Source organism: Pongo abelii, chromosome 1, assembly GCF_028885655.2.
Source record: "Pongo abelii isolate AG06213 chromosome 1, NHGRI_mPonAbe1-v2.0_pri, whole genome shotgun sequence".
Lineage (NCBI taxonomy): Eukaryota > Metazoa > Chordata > Mammalia > Primates > Hominidae > Pongo > Pongo abelii.
In genome coordinates this window covers 113743399-113760469 of record NC_071985.2, presented here as the reverse complement: position 1 = coordinate 113760469, position 17071 = coordinate 113743399, and the positions used below count along the sequence as shown (strand labels likewise).

The following is a 17071-nucleotide window of genomic DNA, read 5'->3' as shown; positions in this document are numbered from 1 at the left end:
GTATAATAATAAATAAATAAATAAATAAATTTATAAAAAATAAAAATAAAATAAAATAAATAAAAAATAAAAAATAAAATAAACAGTCATTGCAAAGTCTACGCACTTTATGAGACATATGTGTCACATTTGTGGATTCAATACTGTCTATATAAGATGAAATTTTCTGATTGAATAATCTTAGATATAGCTGGTTTCCCTACCCATTTTGATTCTCTCCAAACTTTTCATAGGTAACAGCTTTTAATTTTATATAGGAGGAGTGAGAAAGAATTTAGAGAAAAGAAAGAAGTATCAACAAGAGAAATGACACAGTCTCTAAGGACATTTATAGCAGGAGCAAATAGTCCTATAAACTTCAGCAAAAAGAGGTTCACTATATAATAACCTAGTCATAATGACTGAGGCTAAGTCATCAAGAAAGGGGTGTTCTATAAACTCTCTTTTCTAAAGCAGGAAGCATCTGATATATTTTGGAACTATTTCCCAGGAGAAAAACAATTACATTTTTTTTCACACTGTTTTAGCTCTTAAGGTAGTAATTTTCTGAAAAAATGTTATTTGTCTACAGCTCCTTGTTTCCTGGGAATGCGAAACATATGAGATATCACTGCAGGTGCTGAAGCCACCTATAGATACTTATCAGAGAAAAAATGGCAATCTTTCAATGATAATAAATTACCATAAAATTTGTTTTAAGTGACTCAATTACTAAATATGATGTGGGGAAGAAAACAGCATGAGGGATTTGATCTGGTGATTTAGACTATGCAACAAAGAATTTGATTCTTACGTCAGCTATCCATTTCTCTTTGCCGAAGTGTACACAGTGGCGGAGCATACAGGTGTTTTCTAAAAGGCAGGAGCCATCAACCATCAGCAGGATGTGAGGAAAGTAATGTCACATAGAAAAGAAGTGCGTCTTCCCCAGTGATACTTACCTGTTTCTCCCAGAATCTCTGAATCCTTTAGCAAAAGGGTTTCGGTCAATTTTTAATCTGGTAATCTAGAAACAAACAAATAAGTATGAATTGCTTGTATATTAACTGATTTCTTTCTTAGTACTCCTAGAAAATTACAAAAATCACTTTTTTAATAACAATTGTTGCTTTTATTTAATTTCCTTTCAGCTTGAGATTTAATTTGAAGCTGGATATAGAACTTGGCCTGGCACACAGATGTCTGACCCACCCGACTCACTTCTCTATAAAAACTAAAATTTGCCCAGTATGTGACTCTATAAACTCTCTCCTACTCACCTTCCTTGCCCCAGAGTGGTGATAAATCACTTGTCTAGACAGATATTGAAATGGAAAATTGGTCAATGGTCATGTCCATGGTACATGACACACGGGAGGCACTTAAAAAATGCTTGTTGAATGAGTGAGTAAACAAATGATGTGTAAGTGAGTTAATAATTAATAAGGACTCAGTCAATTCAGTTAGGTGGAATCAGACCACCAGACAATCTGCCTTAGCCTGAAAGACCCAAAAAATTGACTGCATTTGCCATTTCACTGAAGGCATGCCTTTCCTACCACTAGAAATTATTCATTTAATGACTTGAAATGTTCATGTAAAAGACAGAAAAAGCAGACTTTTGCCAGGGTCTTACCCAAAGGAAAATCTACAATGTGAGACTGAATGGGGCAGGATGCAGTACATGTTATCCAGTCTCCAAGACTCACAAGCAAATCAGAAATAAAGAGCCAGTTTCATAAGGCTGACCAAGCTAGCACATCCAATTGTGTCACCAGCTTGGTTCTCAGGGGCCATGTGGTTCAACCCCCACTCAATGCATAAGTCCCCATCCATTGCATCCTATCTTAGTTCTGGCAAACCCTGCCATGGTTGTATATATTTCCCTCATGCCTGTAGACTAGAACAAGCCTGAACAACATATTTCACATGCATTCTAGTGTTTCCACTTTCAGCCTTGGTACCTTTGTGTCTGAACCAATTGTTAATGACTCACTACATGCAAGCAATGGAGACTTAGGCATAGGTGCTAGGGAGCTCAGGAAGGAAGGAAGGCACTCCCAATGCAAGGTGATCTAGAAATAAGGGAATCTCATTATTTAAGACCATCTTCATATTTTTGATAACTGTAGAACATATCACTAAGACAGCTAAAGTTGTTTCCTACATTGCAAATCTTTCCTAGTTCTCTTTCACCTCATTTTATCAGAGTGGAATTTCCCAAGACCACAGTCTTTAAAGGTCTTTCAAAGCAATGTGAGATTCTGACAAACAGACTCTAACTTGAAAGAGTCTTCAAGGCTTCAAGGTTATTTTCTTCCTAAATATTCTTTGCCTTTAAAATTGCACACTAATTATGCAGCACTAATAATGTAGCAAAAGCAATTTTACATGTATTTTATAGACCATAGCAGGAGTCTAAAGGTTTGGCTTTCTAAAGTCGAGTGTCTGCCATATGAATACTGTATTGAGTTTAAAGAGTGTCACTGCTTTTCTGTGTTTGACTTAAAATCGGTTCTTTCTTCCTCCATAATCCACAGCAATAAACCATGCACCATATTTTCTTTTCAAGTTGGGGTTATAATATTTTATTTTCTCTTTCAAGTTGGTTTATCCTGTCCAACTCATTTATGATAGGGATTTCTGACACATGACTGTGATGCCATATTTTGGGGGTCTCCACAGACCCCTGTAAATATAACAGCGCTCTACTTCATGGGCCTGGGGAAAATGGTTGAAAATATATTTCCCACAGCTCATTGGATCCCAGGCCAATAGGTATGCATGGAAATTTAATAGCAAATGCCTCAAGTGTTAGAAAAAAACAATGTCTGTACACTTGCTTTAAAGCTTTTAATGTGAGAATTAGAGAGCTTTATGAAGAGCGTGGTTCTGCCACTTATCATTTATCATCAAGTGCCTTCTGTGTGCAAAGCAGTGTGACAAGCAACACAGGTGACAGAATGGTGTACAGCCAGTGTATAGCTGTGTGTCATCCATTTTTCCTCAAGGAGCTTATAATCCAGAAGAAAGAAGCAGATGTGCACTAACAATTACAATATAAAAAAGAAGGTCATAAAGTTCACAATAAAGGCAAAGTACCCTGAGAGCTTAGACAAAGTAAGAATTACTCCATGTTGAAGAGCGCTGGGGTTTCATGTTAGAGACAGCATGTGAGCCAGGCCTTGAAAGATGTGTAGGATTTTAATGAAAACACAAGAGAAGGAAAAAGGACAAAGGAAGCATTTCTTAAGAAAGGCACTATGTAACACAGGATATGAACAGACACTTCGCAAAAGAAGACATTTATGTGGCCAAGAAACACAACGAAAAAAAGCTAAACATCACTGATCATTAGAGAAATGCAAATCAAAACCACAATGAGATACCATCTCATGCCAGTCAGAAATGGCGATTATTAAAAAGTCAAGAGGCCAAGCGTGGTGGCTCACGCCTGCAATCCTCATACTTTGCGAGGCCGAGGCAGGTGGATTGCCTGAGCTCAGGAGTTCGAGACCAGCCTGGGAAACATGCTGAAACCCCATCTCTACTTAAAAATACAAAAAATTACCTAGGCATGGTGGCGTGCACCTGTAGTCGCAGCTACTTGGGAGGCTGAGGCGAGAGAATCGCTTGAACCCAGGACGTGGGGGCTATGGTGAGCTACGATTGCACCACTGCACACCAGCCTGGGTGACAGAGCAAGACTCTGTCTCCAAAAAAATAAAGAAATAAAAAATAAAAATAAATATATAAAAATCAAGAAAAAACAGATAATGGCAAGGCTGTGGAGAAATAGGAATGCTTTTCACTGCCGGCGGCAATGCAAATTAGTTCAATCATTGTGGAAGACAATGCGGCGATTCCTCAAAGACCTAGAACCAGAAATAGCATTTAACCTAGCAATCTTATTACTGGATATATACCCAAAGAAATAGAAATCATTCTATTATAAAGATATATGCATGTGTATGTTCATTGTAGCACTATTCACAATAACAAAGACGTGGAATCAACCAAAATGCCCATCAATAATAGATTGGATAAAGAAAATGTAATACATATACATCAGGAATACTACACAGCCATAAAAAGGAATGAGATCATGTCCTTGGAAGGAACATGGATGGAGCTGGAAGCCAATATCCTAAGCAAACGAACACAGGAACAGAAAACCAAACACCACATGTTCTCTCTTATAAGTGGGAGCTGAATGACGAGAACACATAGACACATGGAAGGGAACAATACACACTGAGGCCTGTCAGGGAGCAGGAGAGGAAGAGCACTGGGATAAATAGCTAATGCGTGTGGGGCTTAATACCTAGGTGATGGGTTGATAGGTGCAGCAAACTACCATGGCACACATTTACCTATGAAACAAACCTGCACATCCTGCATATGTATCGTGGAACTTAAAATAAAATTTAATTTAAATTTTTTAAAAGAAAGGCCCTATGTAAGCATGAATATCAAAGTGGGAAAGAATGACACATATTCCAGAAACCTTAGCCCGTGTCATCATCATCTCTTGACTGAACTATTCTATGTAGCCTTAGAACGGAACTCCTTTCTTCCATTCTCGTCCCTGTACAATCTCTTCTCTATCCAGCACCCCATTTGGTCTTCGTTAACATGTAACTGGACCATGTCATTCTCTTTAGTGGCCACTACCACTCAGAATTGAATCCAAATTCCTTGTCTAGCCTTGCAGAGCCAGCAGGCCCCTAGGCTGGCCTGCCTCTCCAACCCATTCACGCTCCCTTGCCTTGATCCACAGGCTCAGGGCAGACTGAGCAACTCAGCCAGACTGAGATGCTCCCAGTTCTGGAATGTGCCAAGCTCTTTCTGTGTTCAGGCCACTCACATTTGATCTACAACCAGATTTGAAATGCTCATTTCTCTACTTTGCACATAGCTGACTCCTTGTCCTAAGCCTCAGTCAAAATGTTATCTCCTGAGAGAGATCTTCTCTGATCATCTCTCCAAAACAGGATACTTCTGCTACTCTTCTTAACTGCAGCCTTTTAAATTCCATCTTTGCTCTTAACACAATTGGTAATTACACACGTATTTTTGTATTTACATGTTTACTAAATGTAACTCCCCCTGGACCACAGGTAGGAACCATGCCTATTCTATATACCATTTAATTAAGCAGAACCTAGTGTGACATGCTCAATGAATATTTATTCAATGAGCAAGTGAATGAATAAATGATGATGTGAGAGCCAGGGATCAAGAGTCCAAAAACCATGATAAGCTTTAGAGAATCTAGACCAAACAATGCTCTTGATTCTATTTGCTTTCACTAGAGGCTTTAGAGACAAAAATCCTATACTAATAGAACAAGGTCTATTAGTAACCTCCTGTGTGACTAAAACAAGTCTACTAGTCTACATGTACAAACTTTGTCCAGTGATAATGAAAAGACAGGGAAAATACAGAGGTTGTAAAAGCATTTTACTTAACCGATTTTATTTCCATAACCTTATACTAATTTGTGTAGTTTGAATTATAGAACACTGAGGCACATAAGGGGGTGGTTGCCGACTTGCCACCATTAATGTTAATCATTGTCACGGACTTCTTGCCTAGTAACATGGAGGCAGTTAATAAATGAGGTATACTTCACAGTGCACCAGGCAGACATAAATAGCACAACCTGAAAAGGAAATGAAACTTGAATATCCTGAGTATGGTTTTACAACACGAAGGCTGAAAGGGCCTTCTCTTATTAACACTCTTCGTTATTTTTATTTCATACTATATTGCTTGAAAGGTTTTCCATGGGGGGAAAACAAAACAAAACAAAAAACCTTAGCCCATATGAAAAAGATTCCACACTGATTTGAGCCAGCAAAATGGCTGTCTAGTTTAGACCATAATGAGTGGCTCAGAAATCCTATTGGATTTGCTCACACAAACCTGGCTGTGGTTTCTGACTTCCTATCTGGTTCATGCAGCCAATTCTCATCAAGAAATAAGACTGTGTTACCTGGGAAAACAAGGCCATGTCTTTTTGAAATCTAGTTTCCTGTTTGAAGACAAAAATCAACGTTCAGCATTATTTTTCCCTCAGAGAAGACAAAGACTTTGCAATGGAAATTTCTTGCTAATTCTGTGAGGATGTGTTGGCGTCAGATTCTTCTAAGAAAAAGCATGAAGTGTTGAGTCACCTTTATTCCCACATCTACCACTTTATTCTCCTTGAAGAGATTCTGGATTCTGGGCATGCTGCACCTTTCTCTCTGCCATAGGCCTGCCAAGTTGGCACATACAGAGCAAATAATAGTAATAATAACTTCAGTATGCTAGCAGCCCTAAAAGTCTATTGGTCAGTAAGCAAGGATGGAAGGAAGGAATGGAAAATGGGGAAAGAAAAGCATAACATATTCCCTGAAAATAGAAAAGCTCTCTTTACTACTACTTACATCCAAAGAAACAGAACCACAGATATATAAAGAAACCAGTGGTAGAGTCATGTTGGCTAATCATTCATTCAGTTTCATTTCAGTCATTTGTCAACCTTATATATTCAGCGCTATGCAATATAGGTCAGACGCAAATATCTTAGAATTACGGAAATGTGCTTCAGAATTTTTTAGGCCAATTCTAATCCCCCTCCCATTATTTGAGGAATCAACATTACATCCGAATTTTTCATTCTACCAAAAGGAGACAGTTAACATCTATACTCTCTCCTGTCTCATAATTTCATAAAATAAGTGACATTTTTATATAAAAAAGTAGGAAAGACAAAATAAAATAAACTCTATTAAATTGAACGTCTACATTCATAAAAGTCCCCATATTTCTTTATTTTTCTCATTTTTCAGTGGACCATAAAAAACTTCTCCATAGATTAGTACTGATTCAGACCAAATTATCAATTTGTAAATGAGAATACTAAGGTAGAGTGATTTGTCAAAAGTAGTACAGTCCGTCAGTTGCAGAGTGGGGTCTAGAACTCAAGTCTCCTAACTCCCAACTTCGTGTTTTCTACATCATACTGTTTATTTGTAAAAGGTACAACTTTTGTTCTTAAAAAGCTCAAAATATCAAGAGGAAGATTGGACATGCACGCCAAAGTTACAATGTGATGAGGTCACAAGAGAGGTGCAGTCCCCTACCAGTTCTAACTGGGGAGAGCTCATTTGCAGCTGAAAAAAAGAAAGGAAGTGGTAGGGAATGGTATTTTCACCGAATTTTTGAAGAGTAGAAGGAATCAAGACAAATAAAAATGAAAGGGAAGGGCATTCCTGGAAAAGAAAAAGGGACATACAAAGGCAAGGATGTTGCAAAGTTCAGGCAACAGTAAAAATCTGACCAGATTGCGACACTCTTGCAGATGTGTGAGGAGAAATAACAGAAATTGAGCCTAGAAATGTAGTTGGTGATTAGCCACAGAGGACGTTATTGGAAAGACTCGGGGTCCAGCACTTGACTCCCTAGGCACTGAGGAGTCATTGACAATTTTTGGCATAGAAATGGTGCAATTATCACTGTGCTTTACAATGATGTATAGGATGGCTTATGAGACATTAAGCTTGCAGTCCAGGTGACCTAATTGGAAGCTATCATAAGAACCCAAGGTCAGGGGAAGGCAGGAATAGAACAAGGGCAAAATCAATCAGATTAGAAAGAAGAAAATATTCTGTGAGTAGAAGCAAAAGACATTAGTGGCAGACTGGATGTTGTGACAACCAAGTGTTCAACCTGGGTGACAAGATGGAAGTTAGCAGGAACAGGAGGTTTAACAATGCCACTCATAATCCCAACACTTTGGGAGGCCAAGGTGGGAGAATTGCTTGAGCCCAGGAGTTCAAGACTAGCCTGGGCAACAAAATGAGACCCCATCTCTTAAAAAAAATCAAAACAATTAGGTGGGCATGGTGATACCCGCCTGTGGTCCCAGCTACACAGAAAGCTGACACAGGAGGATGACTTGATCCCAGGAGGCCAGGGCTGCAGTGAGCCATGTTCACACCACTGCACTCCAGCCTGAGTGACAGAGCAAGACCCTGTCCCAAAAAACAAACAAACAAAAAATAAAAACAACAGGAGAATTGAAAAGAGTCACAAATAAACAGTATCTTGGGGAATATTTTATTTGCAAAACACCATGTTCATATCTGCCAAGTGTAGACTTACTAAAAATGTATTGGTATAGATTATCTGGTGAATAAAAACAATTTTCAGACATGAACATTCTAATAATTTTCAGTAGTTGAAAATCGTGTTGATTGCTTTGGTTTGAGAACAATTGCTGCCAAACCTCATTTAAAATCATGCAGAAAAAAAGAGGGATAAATTAGAATTCCAGAGCTTTCAGGGACCCTATAAAGCAAAGGCCGATTCCTCATTTTCTAAAAGAAGAAACTGAAGCACTGAAGCACAATTATTGTAAAAAAACACAACTTGCTCAGAGCAACATGTGTAACTCGTAGAAAATTTAAGACTAAAACCCAGGTCTCCAAATGTCTAGCCCATTTCTGTCTGTGGAGCAGGACACTGCTTTTCCTTGGAAAGTCTGGTTAATGTTCCATTTCCATTACATTCCCTCTATTGTCTTTTCTTCAGTGTTTCCCCAAACAAGTTCCTGAGAACAACAAGGACCTATCACTAAATTTTTTTCTCTTTACTATTTCACAGGCCTCCTAACCATTTCCTTAAAAAGAAATAAATGAAGTAAATAATTTTGACGTATTGATTGTTCTCATTCTAGAATGTTATGAAGAATAAAAACACAGTAATAGGTGAAAATAGCTCACAAAAGAACAATTTATGCTACCTGGCATCTTCAGAACAAGTCCGAAAAGTATAGTTAGGTAACAGCTCTGACCTACAGTATGCAAACTTCAGGATTCCTGGGGGAAAGACCTAAGGTTATTTTGTATTACTAGAAGGTACTGTATTGTATTAAATCATATCTGCGCAGCCAAAGGGAATGTTAAATAAGCATGCTTGTTGATTTATCCAGGGATTAAAGGCTTGTTAAACAGGCAAAAGCTGTCATCTTGATCCCAAAATGGGCAGAATTGAGTATGTCTCATCTATTTTGCATGTCAGCACATCATGAATTCACCAATATGACATGACGACAGAGAGATCAAAGTAGTTACCTATGGATTATAATTCCTTTGAGAGCCATTGCAGCTCCTCCAATTTCCAACAATGCACTTTTTCCTTAATAAGCAATTTATTCTTTAAAATTGCTTCTATGCCCCGCTTTTCATGCCTGTTCAGACCCAGCCACGGAGCAACGTAGGCTGACTACTATTAATTAGATGTCAGGTTTGTGTCAGTGAATTTATACACGCTTCCTTATTTAGTCCTCATAGCTCTACGAGGCAGGCGCATTTTCAAGACCGGAAACACAAGTTGAAAGAAATTAATACCACGCAATGTCAGTGAAAAGATCAGAAATTAAACCAAGTTTATCTGCTGCCAAATTTCATGATCTTAACCATGGTATCCCGCTCCCACTTCAGCCCAGATGTAAACAAAATATTTCTATGAGTAGAATGTACTCATGTGCTAGAACACTGTCTATGAAAGAAGGTAAAGGATGTGAAGAGGCTGTCAGAAACACATGCTTGGTCCTCTTTCATTGTCAAAGTGAGTTGTAGCTTTCTAGTTTCAACTTGGGTTACAATAATGGCTCTCCTAGTCTCTGTAACTGATCTCAATGAGGCAGTAGAATGTTTGTTCTTCAGTGTTCTACGAAGTAAATTCTGATGTTGAAATATTTATTGTCACATCGCTGCCTTCATCAGAAACTATTTTAAATGGTGGCTGGAGTATTCTTAGAAAAGTCTATAATCAGTTATCCAAAGAACTCAGACTCTTATTCCCCTTCTTCTGAGCCAGAACTAATCCCAAAGTTCTGGTTGCTCCAAAGTCCATGTCTATATTGATGCTATATCTTGTATCAGAGCTTGAAAAATCTTAATTATTACAGTTTTCTGTATGGACCCTCCATGGCTTCTGCAATTTTACTATCTAAGGAATTTGAGATGGTTTAATAGCTTCTTAAATAGCACCCAAACCAAACTAAAGCTCTTCTTCTATTTTAGATCAAATGTGGCATTCACAAGGAAAATCTGAAGTTGAAAACACTTTACAGCTGCTGAGAAGTCTAACACTGTATAGTACTTAACATTTAGTAGACTAAGGGTTGTTTTATGTCAAATTCCCCTGAAAGTAAATAATACCTAAGGAATCTTATGCAGAAGGACCAAAAAAGAGATGTAGCAGAAGACTGTCAAGGGCCACCTCTTACCTGCTGGTTCTGATAGGCCGTAACTGTGGTGAACACAGTCTCAGGAAAGTTGAACGTTTTCACCCCATCCCCAACAGGAACAGGCTTAGTGGGTGAAAGTTCACTGCTGAAGTCTTTGCGAATCACGTGAACTCGAGGCTGGTATTTGTGCATAGAGTGCAGAATGATCTGAAATAAAAAGGGGAATTGTACCAGGCTTGGCTTTAAGGAACCTAGATTTTGCTCTTATGCAAAAATAAATCACTAAGTAGAAGCACTATAGGAAAAGCACAGACTGGAGGTGAGATGTACAGAAAACTAGAAATCAGTATACTTGCCCAGGAAGAACTAAGTGATTAAATAGCATTACATGGAACCAAATAGCAGGACATCCTTATCATGGATGGTAAAAGTAATATTTTTGCTTCAATTGGATAATGCTGAATGACTTCTTTAGTACCAATGGACAACATGTCACTAAAAGGTCTCAGAACCTCTGCCATGTGACAAGTTGTTCCCTCCAGCTTCAAATTTTCAGCATGTATTCATGCTGTCTTTAAATTCTACATCCTATTATTTGCATTCATTATTGAATATGTGAACATTATTTTGTTATGTGAGAGTAAATGGTAGATATGGGTTTTCACTCTTTCAGAATATTGTTATTTCCTTGAAGATGGAAGCAATGGTTTTAGCTTATTCAATCTTCCCATAGCACCCAGTATGGGTCCTGCCATTCAGTGAAAATTCAGTATGTGTTTCACTGCCAAAGAGAAATTAATAACATCACATGCTCCAATTATACCTGGAAAGCCTTAAGATTTAGTCTTCCCTATAAAAAATTTCTTGACAAATTAGCTGAAACTGTCATTCACTTGCTTCTCTTGTTTTATGGCCTTGTGGGTTATTCTACTGAATGTTGTGATTTTTTTTATCACTGGTTGATTTGTCTTGTTTTGCTGTCTTGCCTCCTCGACTAGACTGTAAGCCTCTGGAGCACAAGGACTTTGTCTGGTAAACACAACTTTATGTATAACAGATGTTTGCTAAATGTTAGATTTGTAATAAATGGAATTTAACTTGAAAAAAACACTTTTATGCTTACTTACTTAAAATTACTTAAAGTGGCATATAGATTCCTTATTTTACCTATTTGAAAAAGACTGGGGCTAGCCAGCTCTAAAGCAAACAGAGGAAGAGAGAAAGAAAGGGGAGATAGGATTCTTTGACTCACATGTCCTTGATCATCCAATTCATTGTTGGTAAGCTTGAGTTTGTCAAAACTGACCACCTGTCTCATCCAGGTGTCTCCAGAAGCTAGAGAATCAGGGTGTATATAAACCCTTGGGGGCACAGGGGAATCAGCATTGCCAGCCACCATCCACTTGGAGCTATGATACACATATCTGAGATAAAGAGGAAGAGAGGAAAATTCAGAGACAGAGGCAGAGAAGGGACAGAGGCCCAGGAAACAAGTTGAGACAGGGGAAAGGAGAGAGAAATAAAGAGATTACATGAATGGAGAAGTAATGGGAAAGAAACAGAGAATCAAAGGAGGAAAAGAGAAGGGCAGATAACCAGGGAAATGAAATAGAGATAGAAATGGACAAAAAGATGGAGTGGGGAGGGCAGAGAATTGTTGTGGTTAATGATCAAATCTACAGCCCTCACAAGGAAAACATTCTCACAGCTGTCTTCCTTTCTTCCCTCTCTCCATGCCGTGCACCCCTGTGTGCACACAGGCATCCTGAACTCACATGTCTAGCTATAGAAAAGGCATTTTACTGCAACCTTTCACCTTTCAAATGCAAACCATATAATCCCTTGGCCATTTGTTCAGGATTTTGTTCCTTATTAAAAACATCTTCCATATTGTCCTATAAAAATGCAGCCATGTGCGGAGCCCTCCCAAGCCTCTCCCTGGTTAACCATTTCCTTGCTAAGAATCTGGACTTTGAGGCATTTCTATGACGGGCCTTTGCCTCTCTGCAACCATTTCAGAAGCACCACCAAATACTCCCAGTTCACATTGTCTTTGATGAACCCGTTTTGAACATCATCTTCTACGCTATTTTCCCACAAAGTCACTGGGAAAAAGACGTTGTTTGGTAGCAAAGGAAGTCAGTTTTCCCGACTTTGCCAATTTTCTCATAGTTCAGAAGAAACATCTCCATGGATCTGGTACTTTCCTGCTTCTCAGTTCTAAAGGACCACATGGGACCTGGACCCTGAGAAATAGAGGCACCCAGTCCAAATCACATCTCCCAAGATCCCCTAAAACAAGCTGGAAGCATCTTTTCTCCTAAGTCCTGAAATCTAGACTGTGTCTCTCTCAGCCAGCTCTCTCCCCACTTGCCATACTAGTCCTGGACTTTTTCATCAACTCTTGCCTCCCTATTCATGGGTTTAGGGCCAAGTTGTTAGACTTTAGATATTTCAAAAATGAGTAATGATTTACTGATTTGAGTGAGACCTCAAGAGAACAAATAAGCCACAACTTTTTTTTTTTCTGGCAAGAACTATGTATAAGCCATCCAGGAGACATGGAGACTATGTTGGCTTTTAATCAGTTTGAGGGAAAATTACTTAACAATCTCACTCACAACCGATATCAATGAATAATAATTCTCCCTAAGTAGATATTCTTCTTGAAATTTTACCCAGTTCTCCTGTTCTTCCTCTCCATCATCTATGGGGTGATCCATCAAATATACATTTTAATATGCTTTATTGTTCCACCTCTCCTTCCTCTTTCCAAAATAAATCACCCAATTTATTTAGCATTTCACAAACCAAATTATTCAATATGTTAATCACTTCCAATGTTAAGTAAATTAATTTTAGACTTAAGATCCACTTGATTTTTGCTACCTTGGGAGACACTATACAATCCCATTCTATCCAGAGACATAGGGTGGAATCCCAGGTCAAAGTTAACACTTTTTCCACCTGGTGCTCTGCCACAGGCCATTGACATAGTCTCCATTCTTTGTTCCCTGTACAGCATGCATTGCTAAAATATTTCCTCTAAGGAGTTTGAAGAATTGTCTTGGAATGCTGGTGATACCCACATTTCCACATCCCAGAGTTATTGTTACCTGTATCTTTTATTGTCCACAGGCACAATGTCCATTGCTATGTAGTACTGCTGATGTGGATCTAGGCCAGTGATTTTCACTCTCATGGCAGGAAACATCCTCCTATGAAGATGAATAAAACAGAAAGATCAGGAAACATCCTCCTATGAAGATGAATAAAAACAGAAAGCTCAGAAATCAGAGTGGGAGAAGTAGCAGGGGTAAAAGCTTAAACAATGTGTTTTTGTTTGTTTGTTTGTTTGTTATTTGAGACGGAGTCTCGCTCTGTCACCCAGGCTGGAGTGCAGTAGCACAATCTTGGCTCACTGCAACCTCCGCCTCCCGAGTTCAAGGGATTCTTCTGCTTTAGCCTCCCGAGTAGCTGGGACTACAGGCATGAGCCACCACGCCCAGCTAATTTGTGTGTGTGTGTGTGTGTGTGTGTGTGTGTGTGTGTGTGTGTGTGTGTGTGTGTGTTCAGTAGAGATGGGGTTTCACCATATTGGCCAGGCTGATCTCGAACTCCTGAACTCGTGATCTGCCCACCTCAGCCTCACAAAGTACTGAGATTACAGGTGTGAGCCAATGCGCCCGACCTAAATAATGTATTCTTATTAGGTACTTTAAGCACATCAAATTCTAATGTCCTCTAATTCTCAAAGTTGACTAATTTTTTTCACTTTGGAAATTATCACTATGAAATATACAGGAGACTTATACTACTGAACTAGTATCTCTTCTTAACTTAAATTGACCTATTTGATGATTCATACTCTCCAAGGGTTTAACCCTGCTTTGTAATTTTAGTTAATCTTTGTTGTGATATATATGTATGCACAGGCATGTGTGTGTATGTGTGTAGCCATGCATACATTTCCTATTAGCTATAATCTTTTTAAAGGTCAGTATAGCAACTTACACTCTTCTTATAATCCAAAGAGCTTTTCAGTTTATCGCAAGTTATCATAAAATATTTTCAACTCAGTTTATTTGAAAATAACCACCCTAAAAATAGTCTCTCAAGTATAAAAGAAAAAGGGAAGGTGCTACCAGTCTCCAAACAAACAGCCACCAAGATTTTTTAGTGTAAAACTGTAGAAAATTTTCTGCAAGTTCTCAGGCTGTCAACGTGTGTGTCAGAGGAAGGACCCTGTGGAATTGGAAGCAAATGCCAAATGAATTCTCGTGGCCTCTGGGCAATACCTTGTTCCTACCACAATGGCTTGTTAAACTTGCCAAAGCAAGTGAGGTCAGGATATAGCACTTTACGACTTCTCTCATAATTGAAGAGAGGAGGAGACAGAGCAGCCCAAAAGAGGTATTGAGTTTCAATAAGTCTAGAATAAAGTTCACCATTCTTCTTTAACCATAAGAAAGAAGAAAAACATCAAGCTCAAGCTCTTTTGTATCAAGCTCGACATAAAAAGTCCTCAGTTCAAAAATTTTGATTGCCCTGAATGTGCTCTAGGCTACTTGTATGCAAAATGCTGCATTAAGCTTAACCATCTGGGGCTAGTTAGTTGAGCTGGGCAGAGCACAGTGCTAATGAGGTCAAGGTCACAGGCTTGATCCACATATGGCCTAATTGGCTTTGCTCCATTTCATGGCCATAGACCATACCCTGACCTCAAACAGCCATCTTGCAAATATGTACTGGTTGGTCACAGGAGAGGCTCTCTGTGCTAGTTACACACGCACTACCCATCCAGGAAAAGCAACCCAAAAGGCTAATATCCCCTGGCAGTAGGTCAGTGACATCATAATCATATCTGAGAGAAAGCACAAGAAGGATCACAGTCCTTTAATAGAGATGGTGGCTAATTCTTATATAGTTACAAAATTAATGCATAACTATTTCATCTTTCTCACCTTATTACTCTTCAGAAGCTTCTAGGGTATATCATTTAAAAATTTCTCCCCCACCTCACGATTTTTATTTAAAGCCTCATACTTTTGTCTTATGGTGGGCTAATGAAATTTGATGATGGGATAGTCATATTGACTAAATCTAACATTCACTATAGGTTGGGCACTTTAATTTGCATTAATTAATTCCAAAAATTTGGGAACCTTTATCTACACATTTAAATACAGATAAGTAATTCCCTTCTTAATAACACTGATTTATAGCTTCCTTGTATATGTAAATGTTTGGAGGTCATCTTGCCAGAGATGGGGCAAAAGTCCTCTCACTTACTACCTGAGATAAGAAAATATGGTTTCCCCCAGTCACCTAGAAAGCCTGTATTACATGAAAGAGAGAGATTTCTTTTCTTCATACCTTTACAAAAAAAGGTGTTAGATGTTTTTAATTCAATAGCTGTTTTTTCTGGAACCGTTATATGACCTTTAATGGAGAAGCTACCCATCCCTTTCCAGTACCCAACTTCTAAAATGAATGAACTATGTGACTTTGGATAAATCATTTAACCCCATCACCTATAAAACAAAGGAAATCGACTAGATAATCTCTACAGTGCCCCCTTGATTTAAAATTCTGTGACTACCTTTGAATTCTCTTCTTAAAAACTTTTGCAAGCCTTTTTTTCTTTTTGTCACATTTTAGCATAGAATATCAAGTGAAGTCACAACAGTCTAAAGAAAAGTTAACTTTTCATGTTTTACAAAAGGAGATGTGCTTGGTTTTAATTTTATGGCTAAATTTAGGCCAGTTCTTTTGTCTTCTAACCCCATTAATCCTCTCAAGCACCTCTGTCCATGGTGCTGATTATGCAGGTTGGGTTGGTACACTCAAAGACTGAGGGCTCTATAGACTTCAGCAGCTCTGAATCAATAGGATTACAGTTTGGGGTGTGGGAGGAGGTAGATGGTGACTAAGATCATCTAAGTGAGAAAAAGGAGAGAAAGCCATATATAACTAACATAACTAAGAAGATGGAGATTGGAATTAAAATGGAAAAGAATACTGACAATACTGCATAGCAAGAAAAATGAGTGAGAAGCAAGAAATTAACCAGGAGCATGAGAAGGAATGAAGAAAATTCACAGAAGAGAAAGACTTATTTGTATGATTCTGAGTTGTTTCAGAATTACCTGAGAAGAATTAGATGTAGTAACAACAGTTGAGACAACTGAATACAGAACCAATTAATGTAGTTTCTAAACTTAAACAAAGGATTTCAATTATTACTAAAGAACAAACTAGTGTCTGCCTTGGGGAATATGTAGAGTATCCAGATATTAAGGTGAATTTGTGAAAACAGAGATATGGAAATGAAAACACTGCAGAAGAATTACAAAATGAGTCACAAGAGGGTTGTCAAGGAGATGCTCAAATGAACTCAATTCACTAAAGCACAGGGAATAAGGGAGTGATATCAGGAACAAACATGACTGGAATACACAGACCCAAGAGTAATAAAGTAAAAACCCAAAAAGAATACCAGAAAATCTTATAGACAAAAAAACCCATAATATTTCTTCTCTCTCCAAACCAACTCTTCTACCAAAAACTTTTAAAAAATTTCCTTGAGTTACTTTGTTTTCTTCCAAGCCTTTACACCCCAAAATGTGGAACAGAAGTACACTGAGACCCAAGCAATGAAAAAGAGATGATGTTGAACACAGTTATCCAGCCCATCTTCTCCCCCTAGGAAGCCTTTAATAGTTTTATTCACTATTGAGAGAAGGAAGAGAGCTCCAGAAAAGAAAGAAAATAAACAAAATTTCAGCTTTATTTTAACTTCATGTTTTTGTCATATCTTATTGTTTTGGGAGGTTTCCTTATATA

The 17071-nt window shown here is 38.3% G+C and overlaps 1 protein-coding gene across 5 annotated transcripts in view; it reads right to left on the bottom strand.

The window, feature by feature from the left end:
• TBX15 (T-box transcription factor 15) overlaps window positions 1–17071 on the bottom strand; it is a 121465-nt gene that overhangs the window by 45709 nt on the left and 58685 nt on the right. For all 5 annotated transcript variants that reach the window (XM_002810358.4, XM_063727951.1, XM_024233545.3 and 2 more), the window contains exons 3-6: window positions 13342–13443; window positions 11478–11649; window positions 10265–10432; window positions 942–1006 (exon numbers count right to left, since the gene is read on the bottom strand). In XM_002810358.4, the coding sequence (XP_002810404.4) occupies window positions 942–1006; window positions 10265–10432; window positions 11478–11649; window positions 13342–13443 (507 nt within the window). The remainder of the gene's footprint in view (window positions 1–941; window positions 1007–10264; window positions 10433–11477; window positions 11650–13341; window positions 13444–17071) is intronic.